This window comes from Mya arenaria, chromosome 11, assembly GCF_026914265.1.
Source record: "Mya arenaria isolate MELC-2E11 chromosome 11, ASM2691426v1".
In the NCBI taxonomy this organism is placed as follows: Eukaryota; Metazoa; Mollusca; class Bivalvia; order Myida; family Myidae; genus Mya; species Mya arenaria.
In genome coordinates this window covers 24909885-24928908 of record NC_069132.1, presented here as the reverse complement: position 1 = coordinate 24928908, position 19024 = coordinate 24909885, and the positions used below count along the sequence as shown (strand labels likewise).

Here is a 19024-nt window from a genome sequence, read left to right as displayed (position 1 = left end):
GCGTACCTAATTTTCGGACACCCAAAGGACATCAATCATAACTTTCACAGTTACCAAGTTTCACAGACGAAGATTATTGATTTTTATCTTTACAATGCCTGGCTAGATTACCTAACCGTATACACCAATGTGACAAGTTAATTAGTTATTACCCATCCTAAATGATTTATTGCCTGTTAAAAAGGAAGTGTGATATATTTATTGGAGGATTAAAGAAACAACAAGGGCAATCAAGGGATTAAGAAAACATAGACATGACATGTTTGTAAAACGATCTGCCAATAAACTTTCAAACTTGTACCACACTTACAGACTGTAAGAATCAATAATCGTACAGTTATACATTAATCCTGCATAGCAATGTCCATGCTCTCCTCGAGATCCTCGTGGGTATAACAGGTTAACTGTAAGTTATGTGACGTCACACAGTGTGACTCTTTGATCTGAAGCTGATAGAATGTGTTTATTCAGTTCAATGCATGTATAAAATGGTGTTTTAATTAACTTGATGAAGGATTTACACTTATAGGCGTAATAAATAAGTTTATGACCATTGATTACTACGGATAAATTAATAGGTGGTAAAATGCAAACAAAAAGGCAGGTTAAACAAACATGTAAATAAAATGTAAAAATGGTAATTTTCTATGTTTTCGGACAGCGAAAAAAATAATTAATTTAAGGGTGTCCGAACTCTTAGGTGAATTACGGTATATCCGACTACCTGTCCTACACTTCCAGCCACAGTGTTTCTGAACTTAAAAGTGCTATTTCCCAAGTCATCCTTGAAGACAGTGTACAGACAATTAAGAATTCAGATGTATTTTCAATAACAATTGATGAAAGCACTGACAGGGGCAACAAGAAAGGACTAATCATTTATTCTCAGTGTGTCTGTGAATCTGGACTTAACAACTTCCTTCTGTCAAATAAACTGATCAGCGAAGGCTCAGCAAATGCTAAAAACATTGTGTCATTAGTGGTGTCAGAACTCAAAGCTAAAGGACTTGACATTACAAAAATGGTGGGGATTGGAACTGATGGTGCCAGTGTAATGACAGGGAAGACAGGTGGTGTTGTCAAACTACTTCAAGGACACTCCCCATCTCTCATTGGAGTACACTGTGCAGCTCACAGAACCGCGCTGGCAACTTCGTAGGCTGCAAAGCTTGTTCTGCACATGGAGGAGTACGCTAGGACCATTGCCAGCACCTTCAGATACTTCAACAACTCAGCTCTACGGTCGAACAGACTTCGTGCCATCCAAAGCCTACTAGATATGCCAGAACTTAAGTTTGCCGAGGTCCATTCTGTAAGATGGTTAAGTCTAGAGCATGCAGTTCAAGTGGTTTACCAGACATATCCAGCCTTGTGTATGGCGCTAGAGTGAGAGGCCACAGTTGAAGCTGCTGCTAAAGGTCTTCTTCATGAGGTTCACCAGTTCAAGTTCATTGCCATAACACACCTGATGATGGACATACTTCCCTTCATTGGTCGTTTGTCTAAGACATTCCAGAAAGAAACTTTGGTCTTTAGTTCAGTAAAGCCAGTAGTCATGAGCACATGCGAGTGTCTGAAGGATTTGATAGAGGTTGATGGTGTATTTGTTGACAAATTATCCAAGTTTGTGAAAGTGGAGGGAAATAAAGTGACCTACACCAGGCCATTGAGTGAGTCAGACTGTAAGTCAGTGCATGATGCCATCAGGAATAACGTTACATTTGAAGGGTTCAGTGAGAGTGAGAGTGAAGATGAAGATGAACCTGACAATGTTGGCTTTTCCCCTGAACTGAGGTATTACACACAGCAACAGAAGATCCTGAGCAACATAACACCTGACTACATTAATAAATTAACGAACAACCTTGAGAAAAGATTCAGTGAAACCGAAATACTAGAGAGCATGAAAGTCCTCATCCCTGAAAACATCTGTGCCACTGATTCAGTGGCAAAATATGGTGTTGAGGAACTTCAACGACTAGCAACACACTTTGAGTCCCACCTGCCCAACAAAACGGATATAACAACTCAGTATCAGATGTACAAGCGTTTAGTGAAGGGCAGTTACAGCAGATCAACTGTATTAAAAGTGTTAAATGCCTTGATGAAGTCTGAGGACTTACCAAATATGGTCATGCTTTTGAAGTGTTGTTCTGTTATTCCAATGACAAGTGTCCAATGTGAACGGGGATTTAGTACTCAGAACCGGATCAAGTCCAAAGGCAGGACGTCGATTAAGTGCACAACATTGGATGATCTGATGCGCATCTCAGAGGATGGACCAGCACTAAGAGACTTTGACTTTAGTCGTGCTCTTGCAAAGTGGAAGGCAGAAAAAGTGTGAAAGTTGTATCTCATATAATGTGGCAGTATAGTGAATCTGAGTGATGTTTGTAGCTGCAGTACAGAACAAATGTATTTTTTTATGTAACCCTGTTAGATTACCATTGTTTTCTTTCATATATGTAACTTTGTTATATTACCATTGTTTGAAATGTTCATACATATCTTAAATGATTTTCACCTTTGAGTTGTTGTAAGTGCTTATTTAAAATAATGTTTTAGCAATAAAAATATGTAATAATTATCTGTGTTTAATTCATATCAATAAAAAAAGGTATCCAATGGACAAAAACATCCAATTATATAGTATACCATGTAACGGGAATGATCAAATCTTAACAATGGTGAAGGTGAAGTATCACTTTTCCCTAATTTGGCTGGAGGGAGAAGTCACTTCTCCCAAAATTTTCATCCTAGTGAGAGCCCTGTATGGTATCATTGAAAGTAATAGGACAGAAATATGGTATCATTGAAAGTAATAGGACAGAAATATGGTATCATTGAAAGTAATAGGACAGAAATATAGTATCATTGAAAGTAATAGGATGGAAATATTGTATCATTGAAAGTAATAGGACAGAAATATGGTATCATTGAAAGTAATAGGATAGAAATATGGCATCATTGAAAGTAATAGGACAGAAATATGGTATCATTGAAAGTGCAAGGACAGAAAATATGGTATCATTGGAGGTAGTAGGACAGAAAATGTGGTATCATTGAAAGTAATAGGACATAAATATGGTATCATTGAAAGTAATAGGACAGAAATATGGTATCATTGAAAGTACAATTGTAAAAGAACAGAAAATATGGTATTATTGCAAGTAAAAGGACAGAAATATGGTATCATTGCAAGTAAAAGGACTTTAATATGGTATTCTTGAAAGTTATAAGATAGAAATATGGTATCATTGAAAGTTATATGATAGAAATATGGTATCATTGAAAGTAAAAGGACTTTAATATGGTATCATTGAAAGTTATATGATAGAAATATGGTATCATTGAAAGTTATATGATAGAAATATGGTATCATTGAAAGTAAAAGGACTTTAATATGGTATCATTGAAAGTTATAAGATAGAAATATGGTACCATTAAAAGTAAAAGGACATGAAATATGGTATCGTTGAAAGTAACAGGACAGAAGTATAGTATCATAGCTGGGACAGAAATATGATATCATTGGCAGTAAAAGGACTGAAAATGAATTTGTAGCACAAAGAAAACAAAATTTAGTTAATGGACACCAAATTTATAGCTTACTCTGAAAGTTTCAAAGGAGATAACAGAAAGAACAAGGACCCACACTTTGTTATGAACATTGAAAATACAGCGAGAAAAAGAAATATATCAGGAAAACATAATGACATTTGAATATTAATTAACAACTCACAAATTATCGACATGTTTCACCAAGGGCGGAAGACATTTACAAGCAACAGTTAACGTAACACGATAAAAGTTGTACAATGGTTCATTATAGTGTCAATCCCCCACAAGACTGATTTCAATTTATCAAAATTAACTTTTCCTTATATATATGTATAATTTAATAAGCAAATCAAGTGCACAGTCAAGTTCTTATACTGATGGTCTGATTTTTTTTCTGCAAATTAAATATATGATTTTTATAATTCATTCAATTCTGGCATTGGCAGCTGAACCCAGCATTCACATTTGCCTTTGCAAACCTTTAAAAATCATTGAAATCTAATGAAGCTAAAAATATATACAATTAACTTTTGTAATATTCAACTGATAACTTGAACTGATTTTTCCTTATAATAGATTTTGAGATGCCATAAGATTATTTAAAATAGAGATGATTGCTTTTGATCAAAATTAGAAAAAATGCATTTACCGGTAATGTCAAATATGCCGAACAACTATCTCCATACGTTCATCAAACATATTCACGGCAAATTAATTTAGGTATCAAATGAAATCCAATTTTATCTGATTCAACAGTTCAGTTTTAATTTGCATGAAATCCTCTTATGATTTTAAAAGGAAAAATGCTGGTCCTGTTTGCTTTGGAATTTAATTACATGCTGTATATACATACAGTGTACATGTACACACCTACAAAATGGTAACCATAAGAGGATTCAACTGAAGATTATAAGTTATCTTTATCCTCAGTATCTAGAACATGCACTACCTTTATTATCAACACAACTCTATAATGATTTTTCTTCAATTATATATAAATATGAAATGTTCCACATCTAGAAAGAAAAAGTGGCAATATACTAATCGTGTTAATCTTAATTATTCCAATTATAAAAGCTGATACGATTGACTCTTGAGGCCATATGATATTCAATATGAAACTAATTTAAACATAAATTGAAGATCAGAATCCAAGTGCTTTGATTGGACTGTAAAAATAGTTTATCAACAGGCTGAATGTTATCACTGGCGCATGTCTAAGGATAGGGATAAGAATTATATCAAGTCCTTTTTTTGAGACACAGACTGAATATACTTCTGGTGGGGCTCTAACCTAAAATTGGATGAGAGGCAGACACCTGAACCACTAGACCACTACCCCAGTGGAGGAAGTAAATCCATCAAACAGGAAAGCTTATCAAGTCAATACTAGTTGACCGAACATAATGTGTTTTTGTATTTGTTCTTATTACAGTAACCTTACGATACAAATGTGTTATTTATTGTTGATTTTTATAAGATACTAATTAAACAGACTTACATGATGTTGATGACAAAAATTTACAGCAAGCAGGATCTGATATACGATTCTTTTGACCATAGTTTCGGGAACACTGAAAATAAACAAAAACAACATACATAATTGCAATACTGGTATACATGTACATAAACATATTTTATTTTCAATCTGCAAAAACATCTGAGTTTCAGTTTACATGATTGTAGGTTAGAGTATATTAAGTAGTTTCTTCGTGAATAAGTGACCAAAGGGAGCAGAGCACAGAGAAGAGACTGTGGCTTTTTATTCACGAAGAGATTACTAAATAATAAATTCTAACCATCTTAGTGTTGGGCCCTCCGCATCAGCTTTAAAATCAAGCAGTGCACCTGTCAAAAAGCCCTGTCAATCACTGCAAGATTTGAATCAGCGGTGACACTGAAGATGCGCCTTTGCATATTCTAACAGTAGGCGTGGCTATATACTTGCGCATTTATAGCAATTAACTTAATCATGAAGCGTCATCTTCAGCGATAAGTAACGAATCTTAACAAATAAGAATCTTAACATTTAAATAATCCAGCGCCCCTGATTGGCTGAACATGTAGGGCAAAAAATATATTGAACTTGTTTCAGTGATTTTGTGAAAAAGACAAAATCTACATAGTTTGTACCAATGAAAGAAAAGCACAAATTTGTCTTAAACTTTAGAATGGATCTCAGGTTATTTCTAGGAAACCCAAATCCAATCATATGTTACTATCGGAGTTTCACTATTTAATTCCCAAAATCCCTAGAAAGAGGGCTGGATGTGTCGTAGAAGTAGTGTGTGAGAAAAATAAAAGCACCAACCCTCTGGGGTGTCTGTCAAGTTCATTTAGCACTGTATGGTCGACATATTCAAACACAAGATGCAGTCTCTTCTTCCGTCGAAACACCTCGATCAAGTTTACCAGGTTGGGATGCTTCAGTTGCTGAAAAAATACAAATAAAAGCAGGCATAAGAGTTTATTAATTTGGAGTAGAAAATGTTACTTTTTTGGTACTAATACCACAAGGTACTAGGTCCCAATTTCTCAATACTTCTTAATTATATAAGCTTAACAGTCTGAGGTAGCTAATTTTAATTAGCCCAAACACATACCAATTGATTTTGATGAATGAAAAGGGGTTAATTGATATTGGATTATCCTTAAGATAATCTGTGAATTTGGCAAGATAAAGTTTCAAATTATTTGATTTTTAACATACATGTACTATTTTAAAAATACTGGAAAAATTGTGTATTCTGGGAGACTTAAACTACCTCATTTTAGTGAAAAACTTCCAATATTGATGGACAGGAAGTTCATACTTCTAGTTTCAAATTCTTAATGGAAGCCCTGTTTAAAGTCTATAAACTCTTGAAGAAGATAACATTAGGAAAATTATTGAAACACAAAATTAGCAAGCTTTAAGCTTAATCCTGTATTAAGGGATTTAAGAAGATTTCAGAGATTGGGGCCAGGGCTCTGCAAGCAGATCCTGTCCATCACCTGATTTTCTAAGTTGGCCAACAAAATACACATCTAGAATTATTTTAGCAAGTGTGATGGACCAAGCATAGACATATGCTGTATCGTCATATGTACCAAGCATACTATTTAAATAAAATAATTGAGACACTTCAGATTTTGCGGCATGTCTGAAAAAATCCTTACATTCATAATCAGTATGCAAACAGAAATCAAATATCTCTTGCTGTCAAGATATGGGTCAAAATTGGAAATTTTTAGTTGAAACAAATCCCTTTGAAAAAGATAAAAAAAATCTTAAATATTGACATATTAAACTTCTACAATCAGAAAAGCAGGCTGCAAAGTTCCTTTTATCAGTGAAGTTATTGATCAAATAACATGAAACTTTGATTATGTATTTGAAGATATACAACCAAACAAGAAGCTACATTACGGTCTATCGTGAATGTCTTTTACTCTTTTAACGGCCACGCCAAAGTGATAAACGGTTGTCTGATTTGAGCACTTGGTTCTCACCAAGGTGACCTGGGTTTGATTCCAGGCCTTGGCACATGTGAATTTGGTTTGTTTCAGGTTTCCTCCACAACACAAGACAACACACTTGTGCTCATTGTACTCAAGAGACTTAGCATAACTACCGTAAGTCAATGTAATGCACCAGTCAATTGTAACCATGGCCCCCCCCCCCGCGGTCCGGGGAATAGCGGGGACTTTGACTTTCGGTCCAGCAAAGCCTGGGTAAAATCCCTGCCCTGCGGGAACAAACTGCAGGTAAAATCCCCGCCAAATACCCCCGCATCCCAGGGACCCTAGATAAGGACCATTCCCCACTATTTTTGACGCGAAGACAAAACCACCGCATGTACCCAGCACTGCGGGGTTACCTGGAAGGTAAAAACACGGCCCGTTTTCCCGGCTATCCCTGGTATACCCCCGGACCTGGTTGCAATTTACTGGTGCATAACTATAAATATACATAATGCAGTTAACTTATACCACCCACTCCACTTTTTAAAACTGACCAAATAAAATTCTATTATGCTCAGTGCTGCGGCAAAAATCTGTCAAACAAAAGATTCAATTAGTGTGGACTTATCTTAATTTGCAAAAGGGTAGGAGTTCAACTCTTTTTTTTAAGTAGGACATTAATGTGTTCAATTATTGCTAATTCATAGACCCACATAAGAGTATACATAAATTTGATATGATTCATATATGATAGTCAGTTTACAAAAAAATATATCATAAGATGTCATTCATTTCATGGACATTGGAAACTCCGAAAATGAGGAAAATCTGACATCAAATAAAATTGTAATCTTTTTGACACATAGTCAATAATCACACCAAAGGTACATTGTATAGCTTAAGAAAGAAGTTTCCGATTACTGAATATTGTTGAGGGAACAATGCATTTTACAGTGAAACTTTTCAGCTGTTCCCATTTATAACAATAGTATACAGTAAATGAGCAAAGATCAAGAATTTAGGCCTATTCCTTTAAAAAAGAAAAGTATATCTATACATCAAATATTCATTTAAAAAGTCTTTTAAGGCTTTGATTACAGACTAGACAAAAATTTCATAACTCCTGTTCATTGTCCGTACATGCATGTAATGAAGAGAATTGTTCTGTTAATAATGCACTGATTAAAGTTACAGACAATGTATATTAAACAACTCAAAGACGACTTGATTTTAAACCTTCTTTAACACAAATCATGCTTTTTCTCTGATGTAATCAAAGACTGCTAAAATTGTCATCTTTCCCTGTCACAGAATGACTAGAAATATAATAATGTTAGTTCAACTACTGCTGAATTGTAGAATCTTAAATTAAATGCTCTTTGTACTAAATGAGTAACATGCAAACAGAAATTGGTCATTTTGTTTTGTTTTAAAGGGTTATTTATAATTTTGGTCCAATATCAGTTGTGATGGCCGAGAATATTCAGCTTTAATTCGCAGGTTGGAGATTCGTCGATGATTAAATAGTATATCAATATTGACTGTCTTGAGGGTAACAGTGCATTATTGTCAACCTGAGGTAATTTTTTATTGTTAACCGAGGCGAAGCCGAGGTTGAAAGTATTTCCGAAGGTTGGCAATATGCACTGTCACCCTCAAGGCAGTCCAGTTCATGATGTCAGAGGGTGATAGTGTGGGGTGATAGTCGAAAATATTGCCCTGGCATTTTTACTATTTGTTCTTTTGATGTGAGGTAAAATAATACAGGTTGTCAGCCAGGAACGGTAAATGGTTCTTATATTACAACCTGTACACAGCTGATTTTACACCCAATTTCAGTTGAAATAAAGAACAAATATTCAAACTGCAAATACATTTTTTTATATAACTGTATGAATAATGGTTTTTTTTCAGACATGTGTTATATACATGTATATATCAGCAAGATATGCTCTTTCAAATGAAAGTAAAATTCAATTGTGTCATCAGGCATTGAAATTTAACATCGTCACCAATGGTGTGATAAAACGACCAGCTTTTGTCCATAGCATACCATATTTAAAGATGTTTAATAGTGCAAAAAATGTGTTGCATTACACAATTTTCTTAACCCTGTTATCCTAATACAAGTTTTGGAATATTTTCCTGTTGCAATAAGATTCTTGTACGGTTCAATTGAATATGAATTCATAAAGAAAAGCCATAGACAGGTCGGTGAACTGTGATCCTGGATTCTTCATTGATTGATTTATTACTGATATTTATTTAAATCAGAAGGAATCAATTTGGTCTTTTTATATCTAGGGATAACATTTCACACATGCTTGGGGATGAATGGGAAAGAATTAAGAGCTCGAAAACGTATAAGGTATTATCCATGTACTTCAAGAAAATTAATTTCTGATTTAGAGTTTATTGCAAAATACACCTTTATGTACATATGATATCAGTTTGTTTTTTTGCTAAAAGAAGTTAAGAACAGGTTATGGCCTTTAAATTATCATATAAGATTTAAACCATTATAAAACAACAAAATCTTTAACATAAATAATACCCTTGAAATCTAACTCCTAACCTTACTCTTTTTTTCATCAATAGTAAATTAACAATAATTGTAAGGACTTAAGATTAATTTGAATGAAATGGTTTAAATGATCAGAGATTTTGATGATTATTATGGCTACCATAATAATGGACCAGGCTGTTACGGCTGACACAAGTTTAAGAGATGATGATTCAATTGCCTTCTGACATGTAGAGATGTATCGCTTCTTTTTTTAAACAACAAATTGGTCACTGTTGGCATTTGGGCATGTACAAGTAGTTTTGAAATACATTTATTGTTATACCCTATAATAGGGTATTTGATATTTTGAAAAATTCTGCATATGAAAGGCCTTTCAAATGCATCACAAATTAGTGTTTGGAGCAAACTGTATAAACATTTGAAAGGAATTTATATTTTAAAACTTTCTAACTGGAACCTATTTAGTTATGAGATGTCTTGTCTGGTTGGTGCAGTTGTAGAATTATCAAACAGGCCTTCCAGGTTTAATTCTGGACTTGCTAAATGCCAGTCAAGCAAGTGATTAAACAGCCAACAACGACTTTCCCGAAATGTTGTGCCATTTACTGAGCATTATTACTACATGTAAAACGTTATAATAACTTGTAACGTGATTGTGGTGAAGTACATTCATATGTTTAGAGTAATAAGTTATGGATTCAAGAGACAATTTCCATATATATACTTTACATGTACATTTGAATATGACATATTTGTAAAGAATGTCACACAATATATAAACAATTTAGAAAGTATTACCTTTAACATTCGTATTTCCCGCATTGCAATCTTCTTGATAAGTGGATCTTCCTCTGATTCCACAAACTTTTTGATTGCCACATGCTGGCTCGTTTCTCTGTTTTTACATTTGAACACCACTCCGTACGATCCTTCACCTATACGGCAGATCTTTTCATACTTTTCCATGGCTGTGTCAAGTCAAATGCTAAGTCACTTAGTGACTCTGTGAGAACAACTGTAGAGCAAAGCTGCTCAAAAATGACTAGATGCAAGAAAATAATAACAAACAGCTGTTCTTTGGTCAGAAGACAAGGTCGTCTCTGACCTTGGATTCGTTTTAATCTTTATATAAGTTGAGTCTGTCTATGTATTCCGCTTTTTAGTTATCATTTTGATAGAATAGACTAAGTTAAACCTTAAAAAGTAACTGTCACTCACGTAGCACCACGGTTTACCTAGGAAATATCTCACGAATATCCTTGTTTAGCGCGCACCTGTTCGTCTGTTTACGCTGTTAATTGACAATTAACTCACAAAAATCACAAATATTAAATGAGTTATTCGTTAAAAAATATTTGTTTATACTACGGGCGGTTGTTGTTTGTAAGTTCCTTAAACATACGCCATCGGTCACGCCTTTAAATGTGTTAATTGCTTCATTTTAATCTTCGCCATTACTAAATATCACAATTTCAGTCGCCATAATCATTACATGAAAAAAAGTTCCTAAATGTATGCGCATTTAACGAATATATGAAATAGCGAAAAACAATGAATGTCATCGACTTTATTTGAATAAGATATCAAAATCATCACATTCAAGACGTACGTTGTAAAAAAGTTTAATCTAACAATAACACAAGGGACGCTCTTTTACCAGAACTATTTTCTTTGACGCAGTAAGACGAGCGTGGGTTCTTCGGTTTGTTTTGGTAGAGAGGTTATCCCTATAGCAACTTCTGTCACGTGATCAAACTATCAGCTTAATATCAATACAACTGACAAAGACCTTTGCTCGGTTTCAGATTTTGTAAATAATGTTATCAAAGGGGAGCGATCGGTCTATGTATTAAACACAGAATAAACGAAAGTGTTTAAACACGATTCCTTACCCCAATTTCATTGACATAATACAATATCTGTTTTGTGCAAGCATTCGACAGTGATCACTAGCTGTAATCTCCAACAGTATGATAATTCGTACTCATGCAGGATCAGAATGCAACAAACACAATACTTGGGGAATGTTTTTTATTCAGTTTATTACATTCATCATTTTTTATATGAGAGAATGACATGCACATACATGTACATTACACTTGCAATACAACATGGATGCAGGTCAATGTAAAAAGCAACATTTACATATTAATATTCATTTTGCACTTTTAATTCTTCCAAAATCTGTACTGTAAACAACCTGACATATTTTAAGTGGACATCTCCATAATTCTTTATGAACAGGTAAGGTTAATTGTACATTGCTCTACTAGCAAATTTGTTTTGATAAAAAAAGAACAAACATATAAATTGATATTTAAATAAACATTATAGCTAAAAAATGATTATTTCATTTTATCATAAGCAATTGGTGTAAAGTAGTGAGAATGAAATGAAAACAGTAACTATGATTGTATACTCGCTTTAAAAACTTCCGTACTCTTGGGAGAATAGAAACATAACTAAGATGGTTAATTTACTATGAAATATATATGATACCATGACTGTGTCAATGAACAACAGAGAAAATATTCATATTGTTTAGCTTGAGTAAAACATTACTTTGCCCGTAATATTTTATTTAAAATGTTACTTGCTCTCATTATTTTATTCTCTATCTTTAAAAAAATAAACAACATTACAATCATGCAAGTTTTCACTATAAGTAATAAGAAGTATGTTCACAGACATATAAACACATACCCCAGTAGCTAGTGTACTTCATATTAATGAAAGACAGTCAAGATAAATGCACCTATATTTACATTGATAATTATGCTGGAAATATTACATTAATTGCAACATTTACATAAGAATAAAACAACAGTAGATGAAAAATATATGTAGACTGAAGAACCAATATTTTCCATAAAGAAAGAAATATATGTATCTAAACACTAAAACATAAAAGACAGCACTTAGTGACATTTAAAGCTTAAATTCTTAATGTATAAACAATAAGTGTTTTGTTATTCTTTAAGATCAATATTAAAAGCATTAAGTACAATGTTGTGTATCGCTGTTTGCCAAAATTCAGAAGTCTTTTGAATTTAAAATTATACCAAACAGTTGAAAGGTCTTGTGGATAAAATAGAACCTATAACACAAAAACATAAACATAAAATATAGTGTATATTATATATATATGTATATTTATAATTTTTAGATATCCTAATCATAGCATCTTAATCAAATACTGTACATGACTAAATTGTGCAATTTCTAACTAATGTCCATTTGAATTAGAAATAAAACTATCACTGGAATTTAATTTCTGAACAGGATGTGAATTTGGACTCTATGTACTGTACATGTAACATAAAGTATTCAAGAAAAGTAAATTATTACTTTCAACTTACCAAAAAGCTAACCTACACATCAAAAAGATCTTGTTTGTTTGTGGGTAAGACAAGTTTATGTTGAAAGTTCTATGCCTAGTAAACAGATCAAACAGTAACACTTTTTCATAAATTTTGCATTACCGGTAATTATTGTGTTTAGCTTAACTGAAAGACGTGCTGCAGTCCGCTAAATGATGCTCTCGTGGATACAAACAATCCACATTAAAACAGTTTGGACATAGGCGCAATAACATTGAGTAGACAAATTTGCCACATGAATTCTGTACACATTTGTACATTATTTCAAAATTTCATAAATTCCTGTCAAGTTTACATACAATTCAAATGACTTCTCTTAAGAACCTATATACAATTTTCAAATACAAAACAAGATAAAACTTTAAATGATTAATCACAGAATGAGCAAGACATATTACAGAAGAGACAATAAAACACAACTAGCCGAAAAAAGTAACTCTAAGATTCTCATATCTTCCCTATTCTGTCCTTGAACTTCTGCTCAATCCTGTTCTAAAAGGCCCTTCACAACCTTGTCCTAACACCATTCCCAATACTGTCCTAAAACACACGCCAAATCCTGTCCTAAAATAACTCCCAATCCTGTCCTAAAACACATGCCAAATCCTGTCCTAAAATCATTCCCAATCCTGTCCTAAAACACATGTCAAATCCTGTCCTAAAATCATTCCCAATCCTGTCCTTGAACACATGCCAAATCCTGTCCTAAAACACATGCCAAATCCTGTCCTAAAACCCCTTCCCAATACTGTCCTAAAACACATGCAAAATCCTGTCCTGAAACCATTCTCAACCGTCCTACAACCCCTGTCCAATCCTGTTCTAAGACCCCTGCCAAATCCTGACCAGAAACCCTTTCCAACCCTGTCATAAAACCCCTGCCAAATCCCTCTGATCCTTTTTATTTGACAAACAAGAGGCCCAAAAGGGCCTATGCTCTACTGGCATGGCTTTTGTGGTCATATCAATCTACAGCATGTATGTATGGGTAAAAGGCAACAGACATATAGTTTATGTTTTGTGTTTGGGTTACCTGAAAACGTAGCACGTAACATCTGAGCCCAGAAAGTATTGTAAGCAGATTAGTTGCATGAACTATTTTAAAAGGTGCCAAGTAAAAGTCATCTGACAAAAAAAAAATGCTTTCAAAACTGTACTCATAGTAAAAATTTCTGTAGTTTTAAAAGTTAAAAAAAGTTGGTCAAAAGGTCAAAGTCAAGGGCATCCTAGGACAACATTGATCAATTTGAACAAACATTCACAATCAATTGTGCTAAGATGGATGCACGAACACACAAAAAGATTTTCAAACCTTTCCAGATTTATGTTTACCAAACCTGTGAACCCTGGGTGTGGCCAGTAATGACACCAGGTGCATAACTTAAACATTCACAAGCAATTTTGTTAAGATGAATGCGCAAACTACAGAACTTAAAGCTAAAAAATGGCCTTTGGGCTTTCAACAAGAACAAGGCAGAGTAATTCACAAAATCAACTGCAGAAGCGAAAAGCAAATTGTCTCTCAAAATCCTAGACTTGCAAATTGTCTCCCTTAACTCTAGACTTGAATTTACATGTACATGTAAACTTGGCTAAAAATAGAATTCGCTCATGCAGACCTGGATAAAAATAGAAAGCATTTCTTTAAAACTTTCATGGCCCATAATCTAGGCATTTATGGGCGGATCTGGCTGGTTTTCAAAAGGAACCGAGCTCTAATGGATATCTAGATACTGTACAAGTTTCATCGAGATACAATCAAAACTGAAGACTGTATCGTGTTCACAACCAATTGTTTACAGATGCACGAACGCACGACCGCACGGATGCACATACTACGTACACATTACCATCGCATAAGCTCTTCTGGCCTTTGGCCAGTAGAGCTAAAAATCACACAGTCCGAAGGTTAAAAAGCAGACAACAGTGCCTAAATTTAAGCACTTATCTACATGCTTAATTTATCTAAATATCAGAATTGGCTCACCCACCCTAGTGGGAAAGAGAAGCAGCTGAAGATTTCTCGAGCCCTTCTCCAAACAATTTTAGGTACCCTTTTAATAATTACATTAACCTAAAATGCCTAGCAGTTCAAAAAACAAAAGCTGGCATATCAATACAGTACATACCAATGTATACGATAGGAAAACTACATGAGAAAGTCAAAGATGTTACAGTTTAGTTGTTTTGTTATGTTAATGTCAAAGCTTAGAGAAGTTAACACATTAACGTTTAGAAGTCTTATGTCAAAGAAGAGCACCAACAATGATGAAATATAGCTAGAAATATGGCTGTATTAATTGTGTTTCTTAGCGGTATAAGATAAAAATATATATAGTAATAATTAAAACTTATACTCATTGTGAATATCACAACATAAGAAGAAAACACATCTTGGTGCCTTCTTAACTTCGAGAAAAACAGAATACATAATAATAATAATATCAACAACTGCTTAAAATTCTTCCCATTTTGCACAAAGGTATACACTTTAAGATTAACATGAAGTTAAACAAAACTAGCATGAAAATAAAAGTCATCAATAAAAGAGTTAATTGCACATTTCTCAGGAAGAATAATTCAATAAAATATTCATTTAAAGAGTATGTACAGTGCCGACATGCATATAACATAATCATTATGTCTGTTTTTGGGGAAAATTCAAACATTTCATATTTATTTCTGAAATATTCACATGACAAATATTTTGTTCGTAACCATTTCATTTCATAGCAATAAGGCTGATATTTTTTTTATTATTTTCTTGTTTTGTTACCCTTATGTGTATAAAGTAAATGTTGAATTTAAAAAAAATGCAGAAATAAAGGAAAACACATTTTTCTATGAGCAATAAATAAGGCCATACTAAATTGAATCCATGTTTAGCAAAGTTGCACAGAAATAACTTTTAAGTTTTCAAATTAGCCCATTTTATGTAGAATTTCTTATTCTATAAATCAAAACTTGGTATTGATTAATATCCTATCTATTTGCATGTTGCAAAAATCAATCACTATTAATTGCATTATAATTGAACTATACTTATGATTATATTTCATTTACTTCCTTTTAATGACTGGGCAAAATCCTGTAATGCAACGCTATTTTGTTCAATTTCGATATAACCTGTACATACAACAGATTATATTATGTGAGGATTTTGCAAAATATCTTACGAAATTAAAATTAATGCAAAATATACTATATATCATCAAAATATTTACACAGAATTGTTAAGAGCCTACATTTATCCAGTATATGGCGGGCAATCGTTGGAGCCACAACATTTTGTAGTTTGGCTCCAGTGATTAGCCTGCTATGTAGTATGGTACTTTGTCTTTCTCTTATTTTTTCTGTGATAAAACTGGTAGAAAAATTGCTATACAAATGACTACACAATAAACAGTAAATGGTTTTGGTGTAACACACCATATCAATATATGAACACCTAAACAGCCATCATTTCATGTTGACATAAATAATGCCAGTCTTTTCTGATGTGTTTTTCTGCGTAGAACACAAAGTCAACAAAGGCGTCTATGGTATTCCTTGAAATTGTACAAAGTTACAATAACTAAAATCTACCATCATTTTTTCAATGGTAGAGTAAGATTTTTTGTATAGCAAACACTTGTTTTGGCATACATTTGTCAGAATATAAGGACTTACAGTAATGAATGTAAGTCTGTCATTGACTATCTAGATCTATATGTTGCTTAAACCTCAAAAATCTAAATCAGAATTAAAACTATGGACAGATGGAATCTTGGAAATATCCATGAAATGTTGTGCAGCACCCATTTTTCTATAAATGGCAAGAATTTGAAAACTGGATATAATTACAGCCACATTAAATCTATGTGCAGATATGACAGTCATTGAGGAAACATTCAAAGGAAGTTGATGAGTGTTTCATGTAAAATAATAAGGACATCCATGGAAATCATGGAAATTCAGTGAATGTTCAGTAGCTATTTCCATAGCCAATTCCACTGAGTCCAAGATGAGAGTTAACAAAGGCTCCAAGCAATGTAAAATAGTAAGATATTCATCTGAAATGGTTAAAAAAATCATTGGAATCCAGGGTGTGTTCAGTATGTATTCTCAGCTGACCTGTATAGTCATACAGATGGACTGGAAACACAAGGCAAATCCATGGAAATATGTTCAGTTATCCATGGAAATGCAGTGATAATAATGTTCAAGCCAACAAGGGCAAGCGATGCACTGGTAACCCAAGCCATATCCATGGAAATATGTCCAGATAGCCATGGAAACGCTTCAAATATCCATGGAAGTCAAATGCAGATTCAGTATGTGTTTTCGTGGCCAGCTAACACATACAAATTTGACGCGGCTTCTGGCTGGTCGGTTGGTCGACTTTCCAACACAATCACCCTGAAATTAAAAAAGTAACATATACTGAACTATCATAACAGCAATATGTTTACACATGGCATTGAGTCAGGACATTATTTTGCATTTAGTGAATGCAAATATGATTTTCTACAATAAGTCCCCTTTCACTTTCAAGCAAATGTAGCCATATAATTGGATACAAAACTGCAGCAGAATCCGTTGATGTTTTGCGACTTGAACATTGAGATGACAAGTGTTTTCTACCTGTCTTGTGAAAAACTTCAAAAATATTATCAACAAGTTTGTCAAAATTAATGTCTACATTTGTTGACACAAAGATACCATGCGAAATTCAGTTTCAATGTTTGGTAAAGTATGCATAAATTGTTCTCTTTTTTCAGTTAAAAGGCCAGAGAAGATATTTTTAGATTTTCATCCACTTCTGCCACTGTCTCAAACCCTTGATAGCACAATTATTTTACACTATCAAATATAAGTTTTGGAAAGAAGCGGCCAAGCCAAAATCTAAATTAACAAAATATAATATAAGCACATCTGCACTTTTTCTTTCAAAACAAAGATGAGATTCTAGCCATAGCACTGCACACAGATTTCAACACTTGTCTGATTGATTGTCGATAGAGGGACAGAACTTTAAATTATTATTATTAAAGCACCGAGCAATAGGCCTTGAAACACGTGTGTGTATGGCCACTGGTAACATGTGTGCTAAGTTCCATGTGAATACCTACAGTGTCTTTTAAGTGAATATGGGAAAAGTAACAACACAATGGCGATCTCAATCAGTGGACATTTTCTCTTTAAAAACAAGCTAGTAAATACGTAATTTAATCTGGCCTTATGTAGAAGCACTTGATTTGTCAAGTCAAGAGGAGAACAAATACTTCTACTTAACAAGTCATATATTTCTAAATTGTTAAAGTCCCATAACTCTGCAAAATTGAACTTCAAAATTTTATTGGGCTCTTCAATTTAAAATAAATGAGGTTTTCAGTAGCAAAAATAGTTTTGGCCATTATATCTGTTGTGACAACCTGTGTTGTACGTTTCATCTTTGGTTTTTAAAATGGTTAATATTTTAGTCCTGTAATCGAACTTCACAATGTACAGTTTCACACAAGAAAACGTAAGAACAATGTCATATCAACTGCGCATTCATTTCAATGTTGAGTGACAAAGAGTTGCACTTTAGCAGGATAATACCCCAGATCACAATTAGGTTCATAGTGAAAGAAGTCCGGGAGTAGCATTCAACACAAAGAGACATACGTCAAAAATAATAGACCACAAATATGCAGGAGCACTGATGCATGTGATATACTAATGTGCATTTGCAGAACTATTCTATTCTTCATATTTCATTAGCTAAATTTATCATGCCATTCAGCTGAAAAAGAATACATTTTTTCAAGCAGAACATTTTGAAAATAGATATTTCACTATTCCATTATGATGGTTTATGAATTATTACTTCAAAATGCCAACTACATACCGGTTTCTATGCAGGAGTTGTTCAATTATGTTAATTGCAAAATTCTGCCCTTGCATGCTAGCAAAATGCATTTCACTTATGGAACTTGTCATTATTTTTAATTCAAAATCACAACATTTGATATGATAAACGTCATTTTCCTTTCAACATTATTGAAAATTTGATATTTCTCATTTATATTTCATTCAATCATCGCTCCGTCTTCATTAGCCATTAGCTATCAGTTAGTAAAAAATCCAT

At 33.5% G+C, this 19024-nt stretch overlaps 3 protein-coding genes across 11 annotated transcripts in view; 1 reads left to right on the top strand and 2 right to left on the bottom strand.

The window, feature by feature from the left end:
- The window catches only part of LOC128207562 (cyclin-dependent kinase-like 1), a 34948-nt gene extending 23788 nt beyond the window's left edge, over nt 1-11160 (bottom strand). For 3 of the 6 annotated variants that reach the window (XM_052910570.1, XM_052910573.1, XM_052910575.1), the window contains exons 1-3: nt 10331-11159; nt 5873-5994; nt 5063-5135 (exon numbers count right to left, since the gene is read on the bottom strand). In XM_052910570.1, the coding sequence (XP_052766530.1) occupies nt 5063-5135; nt 5873-5994; nt 10331-10498 (363 nt within the window). In that variant the 5' untranslated portion in view covers nt 10499-11159. Of the gene's footprint in view, nt 1-5062; nt 5136-5872; nt 5995-10330 lie in introns of all 6 variants that reach the window. The other 3 variants (XM_052910574.1, XM_052910572.1, XM_052910569.1) reach the window with 3 other exon arrangements.
- Nucleotides 1-19024, top strand: part of LOC128207564 (lysophospholipase-like protein 1) — a 220332-nt gene that overhangs the window by 39529 nt on the left and 161779 nt on the right. The window lies entirely within an intron of this gene.
- LOC128207558 (mitogen-activated protein kinase kinase kinase kinase 3-like) overlaps nt 11549-19024 on the bottom strand; it is a 61449-nt gene continuing 53973 nt past the window's right edge. For all 4 annotated transcript variants that reach the window (XM_052910563.1, XM_052910562.1, XM_052910564.1 and 1 more), the window contains one exon: nt 11549-17310. In XM_052910563.1, the coding sequence (XP_052766523.1) occupies nt 17223-17310 (88 nt within the window). In that variant the 3' untranslated portion in view covers nt 11549-17222. The remainder of the gene's footprint in view (nt 17311-19024) is intronic.